Source organism: Carex rostrata, chromosome 4 (genome assembly GCF_964058835.1).
Source record: "Carex rostrata chromosome 4, lpCarRost1.2, whole genome shotgun sequence".
Classification (NCBI taxonomy): domain Eukaryota; kingdom Viridiplantae; phylum Streptophyta; class Magnoliopsida; order Poales; family Cyperaceae; genus Carex; species Carex rostrata.
The window spans coordinates 15,057,054-15,077,696 of NC_135921.1; the positions used below are offsets into that span (position 1 = coordinate 15,057,054).

A 20,643-nucleotide genomic window follows, 5' to 3' on the forward strand; every position below is an offset into this window, starting at 1 on the left:
AATTGGCGTAAACAAACTGCATTTACAAATACCATTTTAATTTCTACGTTCATTAAAATGTCCTCAAAAAAGAAAGTGTAAATAAAGATGCAGCCCCTTTTTTGTAAATTACTTCAAATACAATATTCATAACTTTTTTTCGACCAGGAAAAAAGAAAAGAAAAAACAGTTAATTAGCCAACAGGAACACAACTCCAACAATTCAAAGAAAAGAAAAACAAATGTAAAAGAAGAAAGAAACAGAGAACTGAAATTTTATTAATTACTATGTTCACTCTATTTTCCAAAAAGTAGAACATTTTTTTTTTTTTTTTTCTTCTTCTTTCAAGTTTTACCAGTCCAGTGTGATATACAAACTAAACAATCTATTATTCTTCCACCTCCATCTCCTCCAACGTTTTAACATCGGTGCAAAACATGTCCCGGCGTGCGGCATTCCCCCCTTTGATTACATAGTGTGCGAGATAAGGCGTACCGGTCTCTTCCCTGAAATTCTCCAGGCACAAAAATTCCTCGCTACACACCCGCTCGACCTCTCTGTCGTAGTCGTGCACAAAAACATCAGTGACACTGTCTCTCTTAGTGGAGCGGGCCAAGACAGCAGCAGTAAAGATTGCCGCCATTCGGCCAGGGGATTTAGCTGAGTATCCCCTGGGCCCGTCAATCAGTATAACATCCCAGTTGATGTCGTATAGCTGGTTCGGTAGGTCATTGAGTGCCAATCGACATTCAGAGAAGAGGAGGTTCTGCACAGGACGACAATCGGAATTTCTTGATTCTCTGGCAGAAGCTATCAGGTCGCGGAATTCGCCAACCTGCACAATTTTAATTATTATGCTTGAACCATAAAATACAGAAGAAGGTGTTTAATTAAAGTAATTTGGAGAATTGAATGGAATTGAATTGAATTGAATTGAATTAAATTAACCTTACCTTAGTAGTGTAGGAAACATCATAAGCCTCGATGCCGGGATGCTGTCCTTCCATATACTCAGCATAATATGAATTTTCATCAAGAAAAACGGTGCGCCCCCCATGATTAAGTGCCCGCCACAACGGGCTCTCAGCCCCAAGACCAAATACTAACATGTTACACGGTGCGCGGCGCCTCAACACCGCCGCAATGGCAAGCATATCAGGGTGGGGCATGTGACTAGTGGAATTCACCAAAGAAGCATAATGTAGAATAGTGTCAAAAATGTGTGAGGGGAGACGAGTGGACTCAGCAACAAGACCAGGGGAGAAAGAATGAGACGGCGGGGAATGGCCGGTGGAGGCGGAGGAGAGGAGGGTGAGGAGGGAGGCGATAGTGAAGAGAGAGAGGAAGAGGAGGATCCAGAGGCGGTGGTGGGAGGAGATGAAGGGAGGAGAGGAGGCGTTGGTGGAGGGCTTCGTTGTGGTTGCGGTTGCGGTTGTGGTTGTTGGGAGAGATGAGGGATGGAGGAGGATGAATCTTGTGTTGTTCAGGCCTTTCATTTTCTTAATCTCTCACTCTGATTCTTTCCGAGAGAGAGAGAGAGAGGGTGTGAGCGGTGGAGAGATAGTAAAAGGACCAAGTAGATTTTACTTTTTTTTATGTGAACATTTTATTATACCATTTTCTGTAGCGGGTCGTTGGCAAACTTTTATGTATAGATTTTTGTTATAGCATATTAGAAGACCATAAGCATTAATGGAGCATCACTTCTTAATGGAAGTATTTTATTCAAATAAATTCAAAGATATACATATGCAATCCATAATATTGTATTTCCCTTTTTATTGTTACGAAATCAAACATTATTTTTGTTAGAAAAAACAAAATTCATGCTTTGAGTGCGCTATTTCTCTCTATTTCTCTCTTCTTTGTTCAGAAATTCTCAAATCAAAACCAAACTAATTTAAAATATTTAACTAATTTCATTTTTTCTCTCATTAGATGTGGACGATAATTTTATGTTTACAATAAATATTTTTTAAGCAGGTCCTTACTTTTTTTAAAAAAAAGTAACTAATTTTAGGGTGTCAACGGGTACGATACGGGTCGGGTGGAGATATTTTCATATCCGTACCCGTTATGATAACGAAATTTTTTTTTATTCTTACCCGTCTTTTCAAATACGGTACGGGTCAGGTAAACGAATAAAAAAGTACCATTGACATTTCGATTTGTGATTTCGATAAAATATTTTTCAAAAAAAGAAAAAAAATATGAATACAACTAATTTGTATTATGAAAATTTAATAAAATACAAAAAAAATTATTGTGTCATGTATGATCTTCATACAAATATATCTCTCTATATATATAATTTTATTTTTAAAAATTATTTTATACAAAAACATGTAAGATAACGGAAAAAATCATTACCCTTACCCGTACCCAATTAGCTAACGGAAATTTTTTTTACCATTACCCGTGTTTTCGAATACGATACGGGTCGGGTAAACGGGTAAACGGGTAAAAGGGTGCCATTGACACCCCTAACTAATTTCATTTTTTGTTTAATAGATGAATATTGACGAGTCGGCAATTTTATTTGAACAAGAGACCAAAAAACTTGAATTACTCGGTTTCAAGTACGAAACTCGCGAAGATCTACTTATTGGTGTTAGAGCATTTTGCTTGGCTAAAGGATACGCATTATCTATTTGTGGTTCAAAGTCAGAGAATATGTGGTTTTACAATGTGATAGAGGTGGTCAATATCGTGATGTACGGGGTGTGCCTTTAGATGAAAGAGAAAAGACAACAGGGACACGACGGATCAATTGTCCTTTTAAAATTAAGGGTAAAAAGACGGATGAAGGAATTTGGATAATTGAAATACGTAACTTATCACACAACCATGAAGCATATACCAATATCTGTAGCCATCCTTCTCTTTGACAACTATCACAAGAAGATATCGAGAAAGCTGATCACATGACTCTATCTGGATACCGCCTAGACAAATCCTCTTTTCTTTACGCCAAAAGAAACCCGAGCTTAAAGCTGTCTCTAAAACAGTGTATAATGTGAAGGCGAAGATTCATAAAGAAAAGTTAGAAGATTGAACAATGATTCAAGCTTTATTGGAAGAACTAGGAGGAGATGGGTTTGAGTATGATTACATGATGAAGGTGATAATCTTACACATCTTTTCTTTATATATCCTATGTCAATCACTTTGGTTAAGAATTTTCCGAGTATTTTCATTATGGATTGTGCCTACAAAACAAATAAGTATAATGCCACTTTTTGATATCGTTGTGGTCTCATGCTTTAACACCTCATTTTATGCCGGATGTGCATTTTTAAAGAATGAAAGAGAAGAAGATTTCATATGGGCACTAATCATGTTTAAAAAGGTTATTCCAAAAGAGATTCAACTTTCGGTTATAATGTCAGATAGGTAGCAAGCATTTACAAATGCAGTAAATGTGGTCTTTCCGGCTATTACCCATTTTCTTTGTGTGTGGCATATAGAAAAGAACTTAATGACGAATTGTCAAAAACACTTTGATTCCAAATAGAAATATGGTATTTTTCTATCCATTTGGAACAATGTAGTTTATTCTTCAATTAATCAAAGTTGGTTGGAATTTCAATCACTTTGTAAAGAGAAAAAGGCTTCACTACAATACATAATAAATGTATTATTTAGTGTTTCAATTTAGTTATATGAAATATTATTTTATTCATGTAGTTTTCCGTTGAAACTTAAAATTTAGAAAACTAAAAAAAATAATCAAGTTTGAATCTGTTTTGTTACAAATTAATTATAACAGTCCATATACTTAAAAAATCTAACAAAAAATAAATTAAGCATACCTCTGTGGAACTAATTTTCCTTGTGCAAACGTATATATTTTTTGGAATAGTTGCTAGTATCCCTAGAGTAGCTGCTTAATTAGCCTTGAACAGCCTATGTTACTGTTGCATCTCTGGTGGGTGGTATAAACCTATTTCTTCCATAAGCATTTTGTTTGGTGTCTCAATAAAGAGAACACTTAGTACTATTTAGGAACTAATGTCCTAAAAACTTTCTGTTTGACAATAGCTCAACACAGGGATAACATGCCATCACATAGCATTTATCCCTTTCCCAAACAGAATTGGTAGGCCAATATTTACAGCGTAATGGCAATGAATGTCATAGTTGTAGTTGTATAGTCTTTGTTAACTGATGTAATAGTTGTAGTTGTACAATTTTTGTTATGTGTGTCTACTATCGATATAACTTTATATATAGTTAGATGTTAATCTTAATAGTTGATTATCTTTTTCCCTATGCAATTTTATGAACAATTTTGTTACACTCCTTTCGACAATAGCTAACGAAGCTAAGCAAGACTCACTTCTAGTGTTATATTAGTTTTTTTTTTAATGCAGGGACATAATAGTTCAAGTAAACAAATTCTCTCACCTGATCGCTGCATTGAGTCATTTTTTGCTGTTAAAATCCTCATAGGCCATTCAAATTGAATCCAAACCCAAGCTCATTCCCGTTCCCGCCTAACAGCCGAATAGGCCCGAGTGTGTAAATGTATTAAACATTTAATTTATTTTTATAAACACCTAAAATTTTAAACACAAGATAATGCAAGTATAGCCGATTTTTTTAAAAATACCCACTAAAAGAAATATTTTATTAAAAATAACCAGGTTTCAGCAAAATTTTTAAAAATACCCAAACTGCGGATTTTTTCCGCGCTCCGAAATTTTTATTCCGGGCCGCGGAAAAAATTCGCGCCCCGAAAAAAAAAAAAAAAAAAAATTTCCGAGCGCAGATATTTTCTTAGAGTTTGGAGTTAGTAAAATAATGTTTTTTTGGGAATTTTTTGTCCAACTTTGCACCTCCGATTAATATATCAAAACACCTTCAAAAAGCATGAAAATTTACCGACATGCATTATTGACTTCATAGAATAAGACTGTGAAGTTTCATACAAAATCTCAAAACAGATCGTGAGATATCAGCTCTCAAAAATTGCCCGAACTGCTGAAGGAGTGATTCTGAGCCCAACTTTGCACCTATGGTTAACATATCAAAGCACCTTCAAAAATCATGAAAATTTACCGACATGTATTCTTGATTTCATAGAACAAGACTGTGAAATTTCATACAAAATCTCAAAATAAACCATAAGATAATGAAACATAACAAAACTGAAAACTAAAAGATAATAAAACATATACTAAAAAGATAATAAAACTGAACATAACAAATCAAAACTCAAACATAAAAAAACTGAACTCTCTCTGAAGGAGTGCTTCTAAACCCAAATTTGCATCTCTGATTAACATATCAAAACACCTTCAATCATGAATCACTTCTTCAGCAATTCGGGCAATTTTTGAGAGCCGATATCTCACGGTCTGTTTTGAGATTTTGTATGAAACTTCACAATATTGTTCTATGAAATCAAGAATACATGTCGGTAAATTTTTATGATTTTTGAAGGTGCTTTGATATGTTAACCAGAGGTGCAAAGTTGGGCTAAGAAGCACTCCTTCAGCAGTTCGGACAATTTTTGAGAGCCGATATCTGACGATCTCTTTTGATATTTTATATGAAATTTCACAGTCTTGTTCTATGAAGTTAAAAATGTAAGTCGGTAAATTTTCATATATTTTGAAGGTGCTTTGATATGTTAACCAGAGGTGCAAAGTTGGGCTCAGAACCACTCCTTCAGCAGTTCGGGCAATTTTTGAGAGCTGATATCTCATGATCTGTTTTGAGATTTTGTATGAAACTTCACAGTCTTATTCTATGAAGTCAAGAATGCATGTCGGTAAATTTTCATGCTTTTTGAAGGCGTTTTGATATGTTAATCAGGGATGCAAAGTTGGAAAAAAAATTCCCAAAAAACATTATTTTACTAACTCCAAACTCTAAAAAAAAAAAAAAAAAAAATCCGGGCCGCGGAAAATATCCGCGCTCGGAAAAAAAAATTAATTTTTTTTTTCGGGGCGCGAATTTTTTCCGCAGCCCGGAATAAAAATTCCGGAGCGCGGAAAAAATCCGCGGTTTGGGTATTTTTAAAAATTTTGCTGAAACTTGGTTATTTTTAATACAATATTTTTTTTAGTGGGTATTTTTAAAAAAATCGGCAAGTATAGGCACTTTACAAATTCAGTCTTGTCACACGTACAGTTTGGAATCTTAACACTCAATTTATAATAATGAGAACTAGAATTTCAATTATCCACATGAGATTGTGCAAATATGAACATCTAAAAGATTTTTCTTAACACCAAAAATTTCATATAGAACAATAAAATGAAACTTATTACTCTTATAGTGTTATCACATTACTATATATGCAAATTGCAAGTTAAAAATACTGGATATTTTAAATATTTATGTTTAGTAGCCTAGTTATTTATACAAGTAGTAGAATAGTCGGAATAAAAAAAATGAAAATTTTGCTTTGGAATATTGTTAGCACTCCTTTAAATAATGTTCGTTTAAAAATGAGAAGGAAAGAATTTCAAAAGTTTTATAACTTGAAAATATAATATACCAGACTTTTTATTTTATTTTAAGATGAAGAACTACACAAAAAAAAGCTTATAAATTTTGTGACAACACCCTGTTTGGATGGAAAGGAGAGGAGAGGAGAGGAGAGTAGAGGAAGGAAAGGGGAGGTAATTAAATTAAATTAAAGAGGTGTAAATGGTGGATGCATGGTGGGAAATGGGATAGTGACTTCTCAGGAGGGATTTTGAAGATCTCCGATAATTGCGCTTATTTATTTATCGAGGAGGGATCCACTTACAACAACTTGAAAGTTACAACATCTTACAACATCATTTTTTTTCATTTTCAAAGTCCAAATCGTCGATCCAAACAGTTAGATATTCAATCTATATTAAAACGTGGTTGCAGACCAAATTTTACATTTTTTGGAATTTTTTTGCTATTTATTAAGATGGGTACAAAATCGCTGTATTTATTAAAATTCTGCACCATTAAAAAACAGCGATTTTGTACCCATCTTAATAAATAGCAAAAAAATTCCAAAAAATATAAAATTTGGTCTGCAACCACGTTTTAATATAGATTGAATATCTAACGATTTGGATCGACGATTTGGACTTTGAAAATGAAAAAAAACGATGTTGTAAGATGTTGTAACTTTCAAGTTGTTGTAAGTGGATCCCTCCTCTTATTTATTTTGGTTTATTAGAAATTGAGAATGAGAATGAGAATGAGAATGAGAATGGAAATGGGATTGCCACCGAATCCAGTTCCAGCAGCCAGTCTCAAATCTCAAAGTTGACTTAATTATATTCCTGGTTGGGCCACACCCCTACACATAGATAGATACATACATAGATCTACTTAAATTAATTGTGTGTTGAACTTCAACTTCAACAGCAACACTTACACTCAACTCATGAACTCAACATCCTTTAATTTCTCCATTTCCCACTTTGAAGCATTTTAAAGCAGAGTAATATATGTGTAATTAATTAATGTTCGATCATTTCAACACTCAGGCTTTATACCTATATATATATATATATATATATATATATATTCAATATTTCATCATCAAAAAACTTAAGAAAGCATAGTTAATTTTTGTTCTTATTTATTTAGAAACTTAAAAAGCGGATTGAGTAACAGAAGACAAAGAATTTGCTTAAAGATGCAAAAACTACTAGCTAACAGGTTAGGTTAGGTTAGAGTCATGAAGTGAATGTTGACCTAAAAGTAAAATAGGTGTAGCAAAGAAATTGGAAAATGATGGCTGGCTACAAAGTAGCTAGAAAGGGAACTAAACATAAAATAAAGCATCCTATCGATCCCTATGTACTAAAAAAAGGCTATACTTGATTCTTCAAAGAATAATTGCAGATTACTGCTGATTGGTATATTATAACTTAATAACTCTTGTTTGAAATACATTAGAACTGGCTAGGACGGGCAAAAAAGCTCGTGGCCCGTGGCCCGCTTGGTATTCGCCCGTGATTCGATTGGTAACAGCTCGTTCATTAGTGGATCGAGTTAAAATTAGCTCGCTCGCTACATACTTGAGTTGGAAATAATGAGTTTGAGTTTGGCCTGGCTCGCCACGAGCTAGCTCGGTCGTTAACGAGCTATTTAATATACATAGTTTAATAGTTTAATTGGATCCGTTTACTTCAGATTGGGAATATTATGGTCTATGGATGTTATAGCCAATATTATGACAATTGCAATTTGGACTGTGTTTAAGTTTATTGGTAATTTTGTATGGGATATGTGTAAATTAATTACAAGCAATTAAGTTAATTTGTATGAATTTGTTTGATTCGGTATGCATGAATTTATTTGTGAATATGTTTGTATGAATATAGGATTTTAATATATTTGTATGTATGAATTTAGCTGTAAAGTTAATTTATAGTAGTTGATTTGCTTAATTACAATTGAATTAAGAGTATTATTCAGTAATTAGTGATATAAATATTATTTTGTTTTAGCCACAATTGATAAGATGTGTTATAAAAATTTAAGATATAGCAGGAAAGAAAATATACAAATTTATAAATTTGCCAAGCTAGTAATGAGATAGCTCGGCTCGCTCAGACAAGCCACGAGTCGGTCTTGAGCAGTGTTCTAAATAGCTAGCTATAGCGGCGCTATAGTTTTTTCGGATCATAAACGCTAAGCTATGAGATAAAAGTCTGCTAACTCAGTTACGACTGCTATTACCGCTATGTTACATGGGCATTTTTTTTTGCAATTTATATGGGCTTCTGTACTTCTATTCTTATTTCTAATGCTACATGATCTTCAACAATAAATATGCTAAACCAAACTATGTGCTTCTGTTTTTATTTGTGATTTATTCTCTCATTCTATATCGAAATATTCAAATATTAATTCTTTCTTTTGATTGCTCTTCGTATAATATTCATTTGTAAAATTATTATCGTTCGTTTCAATTGAAAGCTGATTTTGGTTATTATTATAATATATAAAATGTTTAAATATGTATACTGACTTTGTATACCTTATAAAATTAATTGATCTTCGTCTATTATAATATGTAATACTATGAAGTATGAACTATTAAATAATGTTACTTTTTAGATCTTTTTTTTCTTCTTATTTGCGTAATTGATAAAAAATATAGACTTAAATTAGTTGTCATTTAGTTATTACCTCAATTGTCCAATATTGATTATGTTGATAATTAGTAGAAATATAGAATATAAAATTTGAAAAGGAAAAAAAACGCTATGTATGATAGCTTCCGTCTTCCGCTATAGTTATGTTATTCGCAATAGCTTTTTTTTTAGTCTCCGCACTAGGCCGCTATAATCGCTATTTAGAATCTTGGTCTTGAGCAATAGTTTTAGCTCGGGACCTAAAATCCAAACTCGCTCGCTTAGTTTAATATACTAACAAGTCGAGTACGAGTGTGATCTAGCTCGCTCTTTAACAGCTCGTTGCCGCCCATAAAAGTGGCACCTGAGAAAGAGTTTGAATTTGAATTTTTTACCAATTAAATATATATAGTACGTACACTTTCATAATTAGATGTCACTACCTCTACTGTAATATAGTACATGCATGTTTTTCTACTCTATAATTATTAATTGCCTTAGCTAGATCAGTCATCATTAATTGATGAACATTATATATATTCACCAAACTTTAGGTAAAAAGGGATGATAATCGTCATTAATTAAACAAATTGACAAGTTAATTAGCATGCGTCAAGTAAAAAGGAAAAAAAAAATTAATGTTTGGTTTCTAGTTAGATCCTTTTGACAAAATACCACATGGGGTAATTTTTAAGTTTAAAAATGTCAACATTAATTTATGCTTCAAAAGATGATAATTTGCTCTTACACTTTTGTTGGTGAGGTTGACAAGAAACGAATGTGGTAGCTAGGACATTGGGTGGGAGTTTTCCATCATCACCAAATTAAATAACACACACAGAGCTCATAATAAATTAAAAAATGATTAGATTTGAAGGGGGCATCAATCAACACTTAGAATTTAAGTCATACCTTGACAAAGCATAGAATTGGATAGAAGGTGCCTGTCATCACTGCACTCTCTTTTGGTGACTAAAAACCTGTAGTCAACATTAAACAAAAAGCATTATGCAATTGAATCTTTTGCAATGAGGTCCTCCCAGTATTTTGAAAATAAAAAGTTATCCCCATAGAAGTCAGATGAGTTTCTGGATATAGAGCGGAGTAGGTCTGGTGCGCATTAACCTACTTTAGGTTTGATGAGCTCCAAGACCGTTTGTTATACTTTATAATCTGTGCACTCACACTCCGCTTTAATATCCATGCGTGACTATTTCAATTTCCGTACACACTAATTTTAAAGTGGATCGGAAGACCTACTCCACTCTATTTTGGGTATTGCTTGCTTCATTGTTTTTCTTCTTTTTTTCCTTGAAGATATGGATATATAATTGGAGGTAGCACTTATTCATGCCAAAAAATTTGATTAATTAACTTCAGCTTTTAAATATATCCAAACTACGTACTATTGTAATTGGTCTTCTTCAAAAAATGTGTCCACAGTTTTTTGCAACAACAAAAAATTATAAAAGAAGAAAAATGAAATGAAAGACGACGATAGATACTACCTAGCTAGCTACCATTTCATGTCTGATACAACATTAACACTCATGGCCCCATGAAATATCATATTGTGTACGCATCGTATTGTGCCATGTCATGCCATGTCATGTATGAGTATGACATTGTGTTAATTTGTGTCCGTGCTATATAAGATACTATTAAAGATTTATAGTTCTAATACTGTCAATACATGATCCTTTATATAAATAAATGCTAGCTGTTTAGGCAAATTAAAACCATGTGCATCTCAAGTTATTTTACTTTTTGATCTTTTGATGTATACACTTAGGTGTTATTTTATATATGATTAAATATAATATTTATAGAAAGGTGTATCTTTTGTTCTTCTTTGAATTATGATCATTTTATTTTAGTGAAATTGTATATGTTACTTTGAATAAAATAAATTTTAAAATGACCAAGTATCTTTTGTAGAAAGAAAGACATCTCTTGTCATAACAACGATCAATTCGATCGGTGTTAAATCCATTTTGTTTATCTTTCCTTTTCGCGTATATCTACGAGTATCTTTTGTTTTACATTGTGCTGGTCCATAGCACAAACTAGGAGTGCACAAAAAAACTCATGACTCATAACTAGTTCAGAATCAATTCGGATTCAACTCGCTAATAACTCGAGTTGAAACTGACTCGAGTTTATTGACTCGATTGTTTCACGAGTTGAATTCAAATGGCTTTCAATTCAGTTCAGAATCAACTCGGTTGACTCATTGACTTGATAAACTATGTAACTTTTTATTTATACTTTGTACTATTTAATTATGTATTTACCACTATTTCATTATATGAAGTTTTAAATTGTGTACTATTTTGATAAACTATGTGCTATTTAATTTTGTTAGACTTTGGTTTGGTAATTTTTAATTTGATAAACTATGTACTATGAGTCACGAGTCGAATTTGGAACTTTAGAACTCTTCAATCACCTTAGTATCGTAACAGATTTATTTCCATAATTTATAACCATGAACCATCTCTTATTAGTTATTATTAATTAGTAAAAGAGTGAGTCTATGAAAATATATATTTTGGGTTCTTCCTAGACCTAGAGAAAAAGAAACTCTTATTTATTAAATGGGGCCCCCAATTGCAACGATTAGTCAGTGGGTGTCTATTTGGATTTTTCTGGACCTCCATTTGGTAAAAGGCCTGTCGTTATAAACTTGTACATGTTAGCATTATGGGTGAGGCCCATCTTTTCTGTTAATCTAATATGTGTAATGTACCGACTTGAATAATTTTCAATAATAAGGACCAAAATATCCAAGTCATATCAGAAAATGCATAAAGAATACCGGTCCGATAGACAGCACAACACAATAGCAGTATTTTGATAAGCCTAGTGCAACAGTACACCACAATTTTAGAGTTTTAAGGATAAATCCCAGAAACAAACACAGACACTTGGTTGGTAGATAGTAGATACTAGATACCCTTGCGGTGCGGCACAACACAACACAAGATCACACAAAAAAACCACAAGTGTACTGTGTGGTACTTACTACTTGCACCAATTTTGCAGGTGCTCATCCTTACGAGAGCTGCTGATAAGACCTCCGCAATTCAAACAAATAAAACTGCTCCCATCAGCAAATGCATCCAAGATCACTTGCCTCCTACCAGATTCAGCTAAAATGGCATCAGGAGTCGTCAGAAGCTCAGATGGATCCCGTCCAGGGCCACAGAAAGGATTTGACACCGCTGTGGGGCTTGATCCTGATGCCTCCTCAATCGCACACTGAGCCAGCAGTGCCGTCAGGTCACCCATGTCAGCTTCAGACTGGGCCCTCTGTCTATATAGCTCACGGGCCCGGCTCATGGCACGCAGGACAGCATTTTCGCCCCCTTCTGATCTGATAGCTGATAAAACCTAAAAGGGAAAAAGGAATATGAATTTTATGATTGATAAGACCAAAATAAAAAATAAAATAAAAAACAAAAATTCGGTACATCTTTTCTCTCAAAAAACATTAGTATAAGCACTGTAAAACCAAACATGATAAACCATAAAGCAGCCTAAGAAAAATAGTAGCAAATTGCAACCATACTTAGCTTAGTAAGGTAGTATGAAATACTTGAGTATTTGTTTACAAGAAAGTAGTCTCATTTAGTTAACAATGGTAGCAGAAAATGGTGTTATACCAGTAAAATAAGCCGGCAAAGAAAAGAAAATAATAGGCGTTGTGCCTACTATTATTGCAGTTGTCTTGTTTTGTTAGAATGGTGAAAAGATCCGAAGAAACGATAATTTTTTGGATGGATTTGGTGAGTTAAAGGGACAAGTACAAGTAGAAAGTGGTTTGTTCCGGCGGTAGAATAGAATAAAAGAGAAATCTTAGAAAGTGCAGTGGTAGAATAGATTAAAAGAGAAAATTGATTACAGTTTGAAGAGCGAGAGTGGGGTTTCCCTCGGCGATGAGTTGGCGAGCCCTAGAGAGAAGGCCCCACGCATTCTCCATTTTGCGGCTGGTTCCGGCGGCGGCCTCCGCTGAATTCATCTCCACATCCGACCTTGTCTCCATCGCCTCTCTCTCTTTCTCTCTCTCTTTGATGGTGTCTCTTTGCATCTCCATTTCTTGTAATCTTGCTCGGGCGTTGGTCTCTCCAGTAGTTTTCTTTTCTTTTCTTTTCTTTTCTTTTTCTCCACTCCACACTTTTTTTTTATATTCTCTGTGGCATTTATGATCCAATCGATCGAGATCGAGATCAACAGGTTCATGTGGATGTGGGTCCCAAATATCGGTGACTCATTCATACTCCTCCATAAGAAACATTTTCCTTCTTTGTGCGACCGCCACACACGACACCGACCGCCAGGTGTTCTCTAGGGACTTCCGTAAATATCTGGAGACTTCGCCAATGTGTCGTATCATAATTGGTCTAATCCTGACTTAGTTAGTATCATCTGAAACTGAAAATAAGTGATTTATTAAATAAAAATTATTATTATTTGCAAACAATCACGCCCTCGATGACTCCACCCACCGACCACCGTGTAAGAGTAAAACAAACATTTCATCGTTCATCCTATGAACATCTACCAGAATTCAGAAATTTTATTTAGAGTCATTTTATCAGATTTTAGAATTCAGGATTAGGAGGTCCCCATTTGTAATCTTCAAGAGTGAATATAATATAATATAATATAATATAATATAATATAATATAATATAATATAATATAATATATAGTTCTGCATGCAGATCCACCTGTAGCATCAGTGCAAGTGGCTCTAAAAAATTGACCCACATAACTGAAAACTAATTTATGATCGACTACACCTATCTAATACCTAAAGTAGAAGTTTTGGTTGGTACATTACACAAAATCATCATCATACAATTAAATATAAGATGCAGATAGGTTTTTCAAATACAACTCATTAGCTAATATAAATATTACACTTTAAAGTTATGGACTAATTAAGTTTACAAATTACAACAATTAATTACTCAACTACTACCAATAATAAATTTAGTGCAGATCTATCGTCTGTCATGCTTGCGTGTACCCATCCTTGATTTTGCATATCTAACACTCGTGTCAAGGCAACATGTGATATAAAAAGACATATAGACCAGAAAAAAAGAAAAAAAAAAGAAAAGAAAAAAGGGATGTATTTATAAACAGATAACAAAATAGATGCAAGGATACTCTAAACGCATTCCTTCAGTTGAAGAATGTAACAGTGTTCCTTGCAAATTAATCAGGGCCGTGGTTGCACTCTCCTCATCCTGTTCAAAAAGCATAGAACAATAATAACTCTAGCCTTCAACAATATTGTCATCAACCACAAACAAACTTAACTTACCTTGAAGTCAACAAATGCAGCAGATGGTCCACGCCGCCTTTGCAACTTAAGTTTTAGAAACCCAGGCCACCTATAACATTATGACATCTTATATTAAACCAAACATTAGGACCAAATACAGTAGAAATAAACAGAAGAAATTCCAAATTCTGAATAATTATCACATGCACTTTATTTGGGGAAATAATACTTTGTTCAATCACTGGTTAGGCTCTGAAATGGAGAAGGAAAGTTTTATGTTCCACCAATGTATGCTGAAGAGGTGCTCAGGAATACTAACAAGAGAATCCTGATTCTGACAGAAGCTAAATTAAGGGCTCATGGCCAGTGTATGTTGAGGGGCCCTACTCCACCAGGTTTTTTTGCTGCTTGTGGTCAATTATCATATTTATGAGCATTTCCTGGCACAAGCTTCATGGTGGCATTTATGGTGTTTTGCTTGTGCTTGCAAGAAAATTTGGTGGTGGTATTGGTCTAATCTTGGGCTGGTGACTTAGCTACGGGTACCATAATGTATGTGGTACTGCCCAGGGAGTTTAGCATCGCAGTGTGCTGATTCTTGCTGCATTCGTATTAGTAAAAAAGCTAGTAGTGCTTTATACTCATTTTAATTAAAGAAAAGAGCGCGTGCACAGAGATAAAGAGAGGACCGAGGGTGTGTGTGTGTGTGTGTGTGTGTGTGTGAGAGAGAGAGAGAGAGAGAGAGAGGGAGGGAGAGAACCTAGATAAAACTTGAGTTAGCTCATCCTCTGTACAGGTTGGACCCAGATTAGTCACATAGAGTGTCGGGCAAGGAGGATTTTCTTGAGGGGCACCCATTGATCTTAGTTCCTTCAAGCAAACAGAGTACTCAGAATCAATTATCTAGTAAGAGAAAGACACGACAGTTGCAAGTGTACATCTGCCAGGTCTCTTCTGAGAACAAACCAAAGTTCAATTCAAGTGAATTTAAGATATCAGAGAGCAATTGTTGAAGCAAATAACTAATGACCACATTAAAAAGAAGTTAATAAAGCATGCTCACCAATTTTTTATAGTCAGTTCCAGGTGGAGGAGGAGGCTCCAGGCTAGATAACCTGAAAGTACAGTGAAATTTAGCATTAAAGAGTCCGAAAGAAATACCAGTTCTTCCATCACTCTTGAAACAACTAGTTAAAACTATATCACAGATTTATTTAATCGAGTTCATTTTGGTGTGACAATTAGTGTATAACAAAACATTGTGCTAGTGGTGCCATAACCTTGGTGCAGAAGGATAACCACTCAAGCTGTGAAGTGCGTGTCCTGATGTGTGCACATTGCTTCCAACACCTGTTAGAGTGTGCAAAGTGGGGCCCATGTATGTGGTAGAGTGAGCTTGTGTATAAGTGCGGTATTGTAACGGATTGCAAAAGAAACTTGTCACTGCCAAATGATTTCTGTAGCAATTCTTCTCAGGTATGTGCACATGTATGCACAAATTATTATAGGCAATTATTAGCTGTTATTACCATGATTGTATTTTCAAATGTTTGAAAATCAAAATAGTAATGGACCCTTTCAATAACCTATGTAATTCAGAAAAATGTCTGAAATACAGCAAGCAAAAGACCAAGAAGATTATACAGTGCAAAACATTTTTGTACCCATACATATATTTTATATCATAGCATCAAAAATGAAACAACATTGTTTGGTGCTTGGAATTATTTTACATTATTTAAAAGGTCAAAATAATGTACCATGCATAAAATTGTTCAGTATGTTATTTTAAGAAAGCAGAGATTTTAGCCAAAATTTCCTCAGTAAATATTTCCTATCATGATTCTGGAAATTATTATAAATTAAAGAGAAGCAATAAAATGTCCACTTTGTTTGTGCCCATTATACTTATTATTTGGTGTTATAATATAAAACAGTAATTCCGAATTGCAAATAATGTTAATCTTTGTCCACATCATGAGTAATGCATTCATATAAAAGCTACAAAATCTAGGGTACATTTAGGAGGCCAAAAAATCAACAATTTCGTCAGAACTTATTTGATGCATTGGTTCTTCAGCCTCTTAATCTTGTATTACATGAAACATTAAATTCTATAGAATTGGACATGAATACATTAGTCTTGATATTAAACAAGATCAACAGTTCAGATTTGTCTTTGGAATTCACACGTTTTAGTCCTAAAGAAAAAATATGGGTACTGATAGGGAAGCAAAATAGGTTGGATTTGACCTCTCTTAATTTAAAATACTCCACAAGAATTACAGAATGTAATAAAGAAATCAAGATAGTAATTACCAAATTCTTCTTCTCCTCTGGAGTATTTTGTTGCGTTGTGAGGAAAAGAGCCATCATCATCTGACAAAGAGGAAAAGAACTAAATATAAAGAAATGGAAATGTTTTTAAAAAAAATACTTAAAAAGGGACATTTTAATCTAAAAAACAATAAATAATTAAAACTCACGACAAGGAAAATTTTGCATACGCGGTAATCAAAGATACTAATGCATGATAACAAACTTTTCTTGGGTATAAAAACTCATTGAGATAAAACTAATTACAAATTACAAATTCCAAAAGCTCCCTCTTTCAAACTCATAGTTTTCAGAAAAAACAGCATGTGAGCACAAATATTAACTCAGTCTTCAGCAATCCAACAGCAGTTAAACATTTTTTTTAGTGTATATGAATTACAACCATTAGTTTTGAAGGGCACAAATTTTCAACAGAGGCTCAGCTCATAAAGCATAAAATAACTCTGGGGTTCTATAATTTCCTTACAACATAATAAATATTCTTGTACTTTAACAAGCACTCTAAAGTTGTAGAGAGTGAGGGAGAAAGCAATCAAGAGGGCAGGTAAGAAGCAACTGCAAGATAGATGAGAGGAAGGAAACTGCTTATAGATGTGGGAGATAAGAAGACAAAGCTCTTTCTTCCCTTCTATTCTACATTTTTTATAACATCACTTCATACTTTTAAGCATTGATTAGGTTCATTAAGAATATAAATAAGGCTCGCAGCATAAGGGATTAATTGAGCATTGTTAAAATTGAGATAAAATATGACATAGAAAATTGAAGTGTCACTTGTCATGAACACAGCAGCAGCTTCTATGAGAGTAACCACTAAAAGTGCAAATATACTAAGAATGATAAAGGAGCTGCAATAGCCGAAATTTTAAGATGTAATGGAAGCAAGGCATATATGCAATAAAAAAGGGGAACTAGAGGAAAAGAAAATACCTCCTCTAGAACGTTTTCCTTTAGAATTAGACTTGGCAAGCTCAATATGAAGAACTGAATCCCTTTGAAGATCAAATTTCATTCCCTGCATGCAGAGAAATATTTAGAGGAAGTTCAGGTTCAGTCTGATCTGAATTTGTGAACTCAATTTATATGTTTGGAACCTCAGCAATGTAATTATGGTCACTTGTACTGCATTGGGCATAGGCTACAGGTATGATTAATACATGCACAGTTGAAATACAGTTTGAGTAGAGTACATTATAAGCATGCAGTGCCGTCAGTGCAGAATGCTGATCTGCGAATACAGCAAAGGCAAAGGCCTACAAAATTACAATACAATAATTGGTTAGAAACAAGATAGAATGTTATATAGAAGATGCATGATGCATGAAAAGAGTTATTAATTACCTGGGATGATCCGTTCTTAACGCGAACATTAGAAGATTCGTACCCGGGAAACTCCCTGAAAAGGTTGTAAATCTCGCGAGGTTTTGTGTCATCAGGTAGGCCAGCGATGAAAAGGGTTCTCAGCTGATTCTGCGCTGGGAGGGAGTAATCAAAGGTCACGAAAGATGCAGATGCAGATGCGGATGCAGATGCAGAGGGGGTGGGTTCAAGAGGCGGATGCTGGATGTGGTACGAGTGGGGATTGTGGGGGTGGGAATAGGGCTGGTTAGGTGGAGGAGGGAGAGGCGGCGGAAGGGTAGTGGAGTAGGTGGCAGCGTAGGGGAGGGGTTCGGCGGTGGAGGAGGAGGGAGGCGGAGCGTGGCGGTGGTAGGAGGCGGACATAGCAGGAGCCGAGGAGCCGAGCAGCCGAGCAGGGGTTTGGTCACTTGGACTTGGTTTTATCGTTTTAGTTTAGCCACTGCCATCCGGAGACCGGAGTTGATGATAAAATTTGATTGGATTTGGGCCTGACTCCTGAGAATTGAGATGAGCTTTAAACGGTTTATAGGTTTTGGATCTTTCGTTTGGGCCTCTCTTTTTCTTTTTCTTTTTCTTTTTTATCCATTTTGCACTATTTATACAAATACAACACTGTTCAAATAAATCACTAGCTAGTATGAGTAATGAGTAATGAGTATCTATCTACTATCTAGCTAATTAATGTTTTCATATTAATTACGGGTGAAGTGAATATATAGAGAATTGAACCTAATTAATCTAGCTCTGCTGTGGAGAACTGGAGATGGATGCTTAAATAAATAAATATATATATATACAGAGGACAGGTACGGTCATGAGCTGCGCGTTTTAGAAAACTTGGTATAGATGAGGTGAGACCGTGAGAGCAAGAAGACTTAGTCACGTCTGACCTCATCCTGTTTTCTAGAGTCCCAGTGCAATATATATATACTTGCATGCATGCTGACCGTGTATAATGACATCTGAGTCATATATATATTGGCTTTAAATAATCTAGTACGAATCTTAAAGCCAATTCTTCATCAAATTGATTTTAGTTTCTACAGCCGGTGTACTGATAGCGATAATAAATAAAAGCGTCTAATTATCTACCGACTTTTGTCCATCATTTGTTCATAGTTTTGACTTGCGCGAATGCTGTAAAATTACTTCTACGTGTTGTATAATTATATAATATTTCACATAAAATATATCAATTAATCACAAAACATCCAGCAACTATTTGAAGTGGTCCCATGATAGTTAGAAAAAGATTGCAACTTACACAACAGGAGAAAAGAAATGTACTTTCAAACTGTACTTTCGGGAATTGCAGTTATAGGAAGTTATTGGCAGTTAGAGTTAGTTACTAGCGTCCACACTGGGTTGAATCTTGTATACTGTAAAATTGAATCTTGTATACCGTAAAATTTTCGATTGAATCTTGTATACTGTAAAAATTGAATCTTGTATACAGTAAAATTTTCAATTGAATCTTGTATATTGTAAAATTTTCAATTAAATCTTGAATACTGTAAAATTTCTAAATCTAAACCATAAAATAATACCATGTATACTATAAGATAAAATGTAAAAAATGCTACATTTCAGCTTAAACTACAACCTGCAAAGAATCATGTATAGTGTAAAATTTCAAAATATAAACCATAAAATAATACCATGTATACTATAAAATTTCTAATCTATACATACATCCATGATCTGTTCAACAAAAATCTGTTCACCACACACAAAATCTGTTCACCACAATGTTTGACTCTGCTGATTGTTCAATTCTTACATCTCCCACAATATCGGGTTCGGCATTTAAATCAATTTCTACAACCCTAATTTTTGCAACACTATTCACGCTAGAATTTTCACTTGCCAAATCTTCATTAAAATCAAAAGCCATTGGGGCAAAACTGTAAAAATCAATACTAAAGAATGTTAGACACAAACAAAAAAAATACAATGATGTACATCAAAATGTATTCATAACACTGTATTTATATATCTTATATACTGTAAATTACTTAATATAAAATGTAACATACACATATCATAACAAATAATACAAAGTGCATATGAAAACATTACTTATATACTATAAAATTTGTCACCTATACCGTAAACCAAACCCATTTATAATATAAAATGATGTACATAACATTTAAAAAATAACAACATATATCATGTAAAACTGACTTGCGTCAATCCTGTAAAATTCCTAATTCAAAGCTGTAATTTATGTAAAAAATCTTATAAAAAAAGTCGGTCATTTTTATTAATAACCAAAAAAAAAAAGTTTTTTACAAAAGTAACCCCAAAATTTGAGTTTTTCCAAATATAACCAAACCGCCAGGCATGCTGGCAGTCCACTTCTATAGCGGACCGCTAGGGACACGGGCGGTCCGCTTTTTTTTTTTTTTTTTTTTTTTTTTTAGAGATCTGATTTTTTTTCTTAATATTTTTATTTGTGAAGTTTTAGTTTTGCTTAGAGTATTTGTCAAAAAATAAAACATTTGAGTGATGTCGTAACTCTTTATAACTTTCAATTGATTTGTCAGTTGGATATCACAAGTCTAAAGATAACACTAATTAAGG

General features: G+C 34.0%; 3 protein-coding genes across 4 annotated transcripts; all 3 read right to left on the minus strand.

Moving 5' to 3' along the window:
* Window positions 1-237: 237 nt before the first annotated feature.
* Window positions 238-1,508, minus strand: LOC144553616 (protein IRX15-LIKE-like). The gene is made up of 2 exons (XM_078301860.1): window positions 934-1,508; window positions 238-815 (listed from the first exon to the last, which is right to left on the minus strand). Exons 1-2 carry the CDS (start codon window positions 1,474-1,476, stop codon window positions 369-371), a joined length of 990 nt encoding a protein of 329 aa, XP_078157986.1. The 5' UTR covers window positions 1,477-1,508; the 3' UTR covers window positions 238-368.
* A 10,343-nt stretch (window positions 1,509-11,851) lies between these two features.
* Window positions 11,852-13,230, minus strand: LOC144552609 (uncharacterized). The gene is made up of 2 exons (XM_078300598.1): window positions 12,971-13,230; window positions 11,852-12,459 (listed from the first exon to the last, which is right to left on the minus strand). Exons 1-2 carry the CDS (start codon window positions 13,160-13,162, stop codon window positions 12,091-12,093), a joined length of 561 nt encoding a protein of 186 aa, XP_078156724.1. The 5' UTR covers window positions 13,163-13,230; the 3' UTR covers window positions 11,852-12,090.
* Window positions 13,231-13,953: 723 nt separating this feature from the next.
* On the minus strand, window positions 13,954-18,520 carry LOC144553619 (RNA-binding (RRM/RBD/RNP motifs) family protein). 2 transcript variants are annotated; one of them, XM_078301864.1, is made up of 10 exons: window positions 18,040-18,520; window positions 17,889-17,951; window positions 17,629-17,713; window positions 16,681-16,740; window positions 15,642-15,711; window positions 15,425-15,482; window positions 15,122-15,231; window positions 14,401-14,470; window positions 14,244-14,323; window positions 13,954-14,120 (listed from the first exon to the last, which is right to left on the minus strand). In XM_078301864.1, exons 1-10 carry the CDS (start codon window positions 18,418-18,420, stop codon window positions 14,075-14,077), a joined length of 1,023 nt encoding a protein of 340 aa, XP_078157990.1. In that variant the 5' UTR covers window positions 18,421-18,520; the 3' UTR covers window positions 13,954-14,074. The 2 variants fall into 2 exon arrangements, with proteins under 2 accessions (XP_078157990.1, XP_078157991.1); XM_078301865.1 differs by having other exon boundaries at window positions 15,425-15,476; window positions 18,040-18,516.
* Window positions 18,521-20,643: the final 2,123 nt, after the last annotated feature.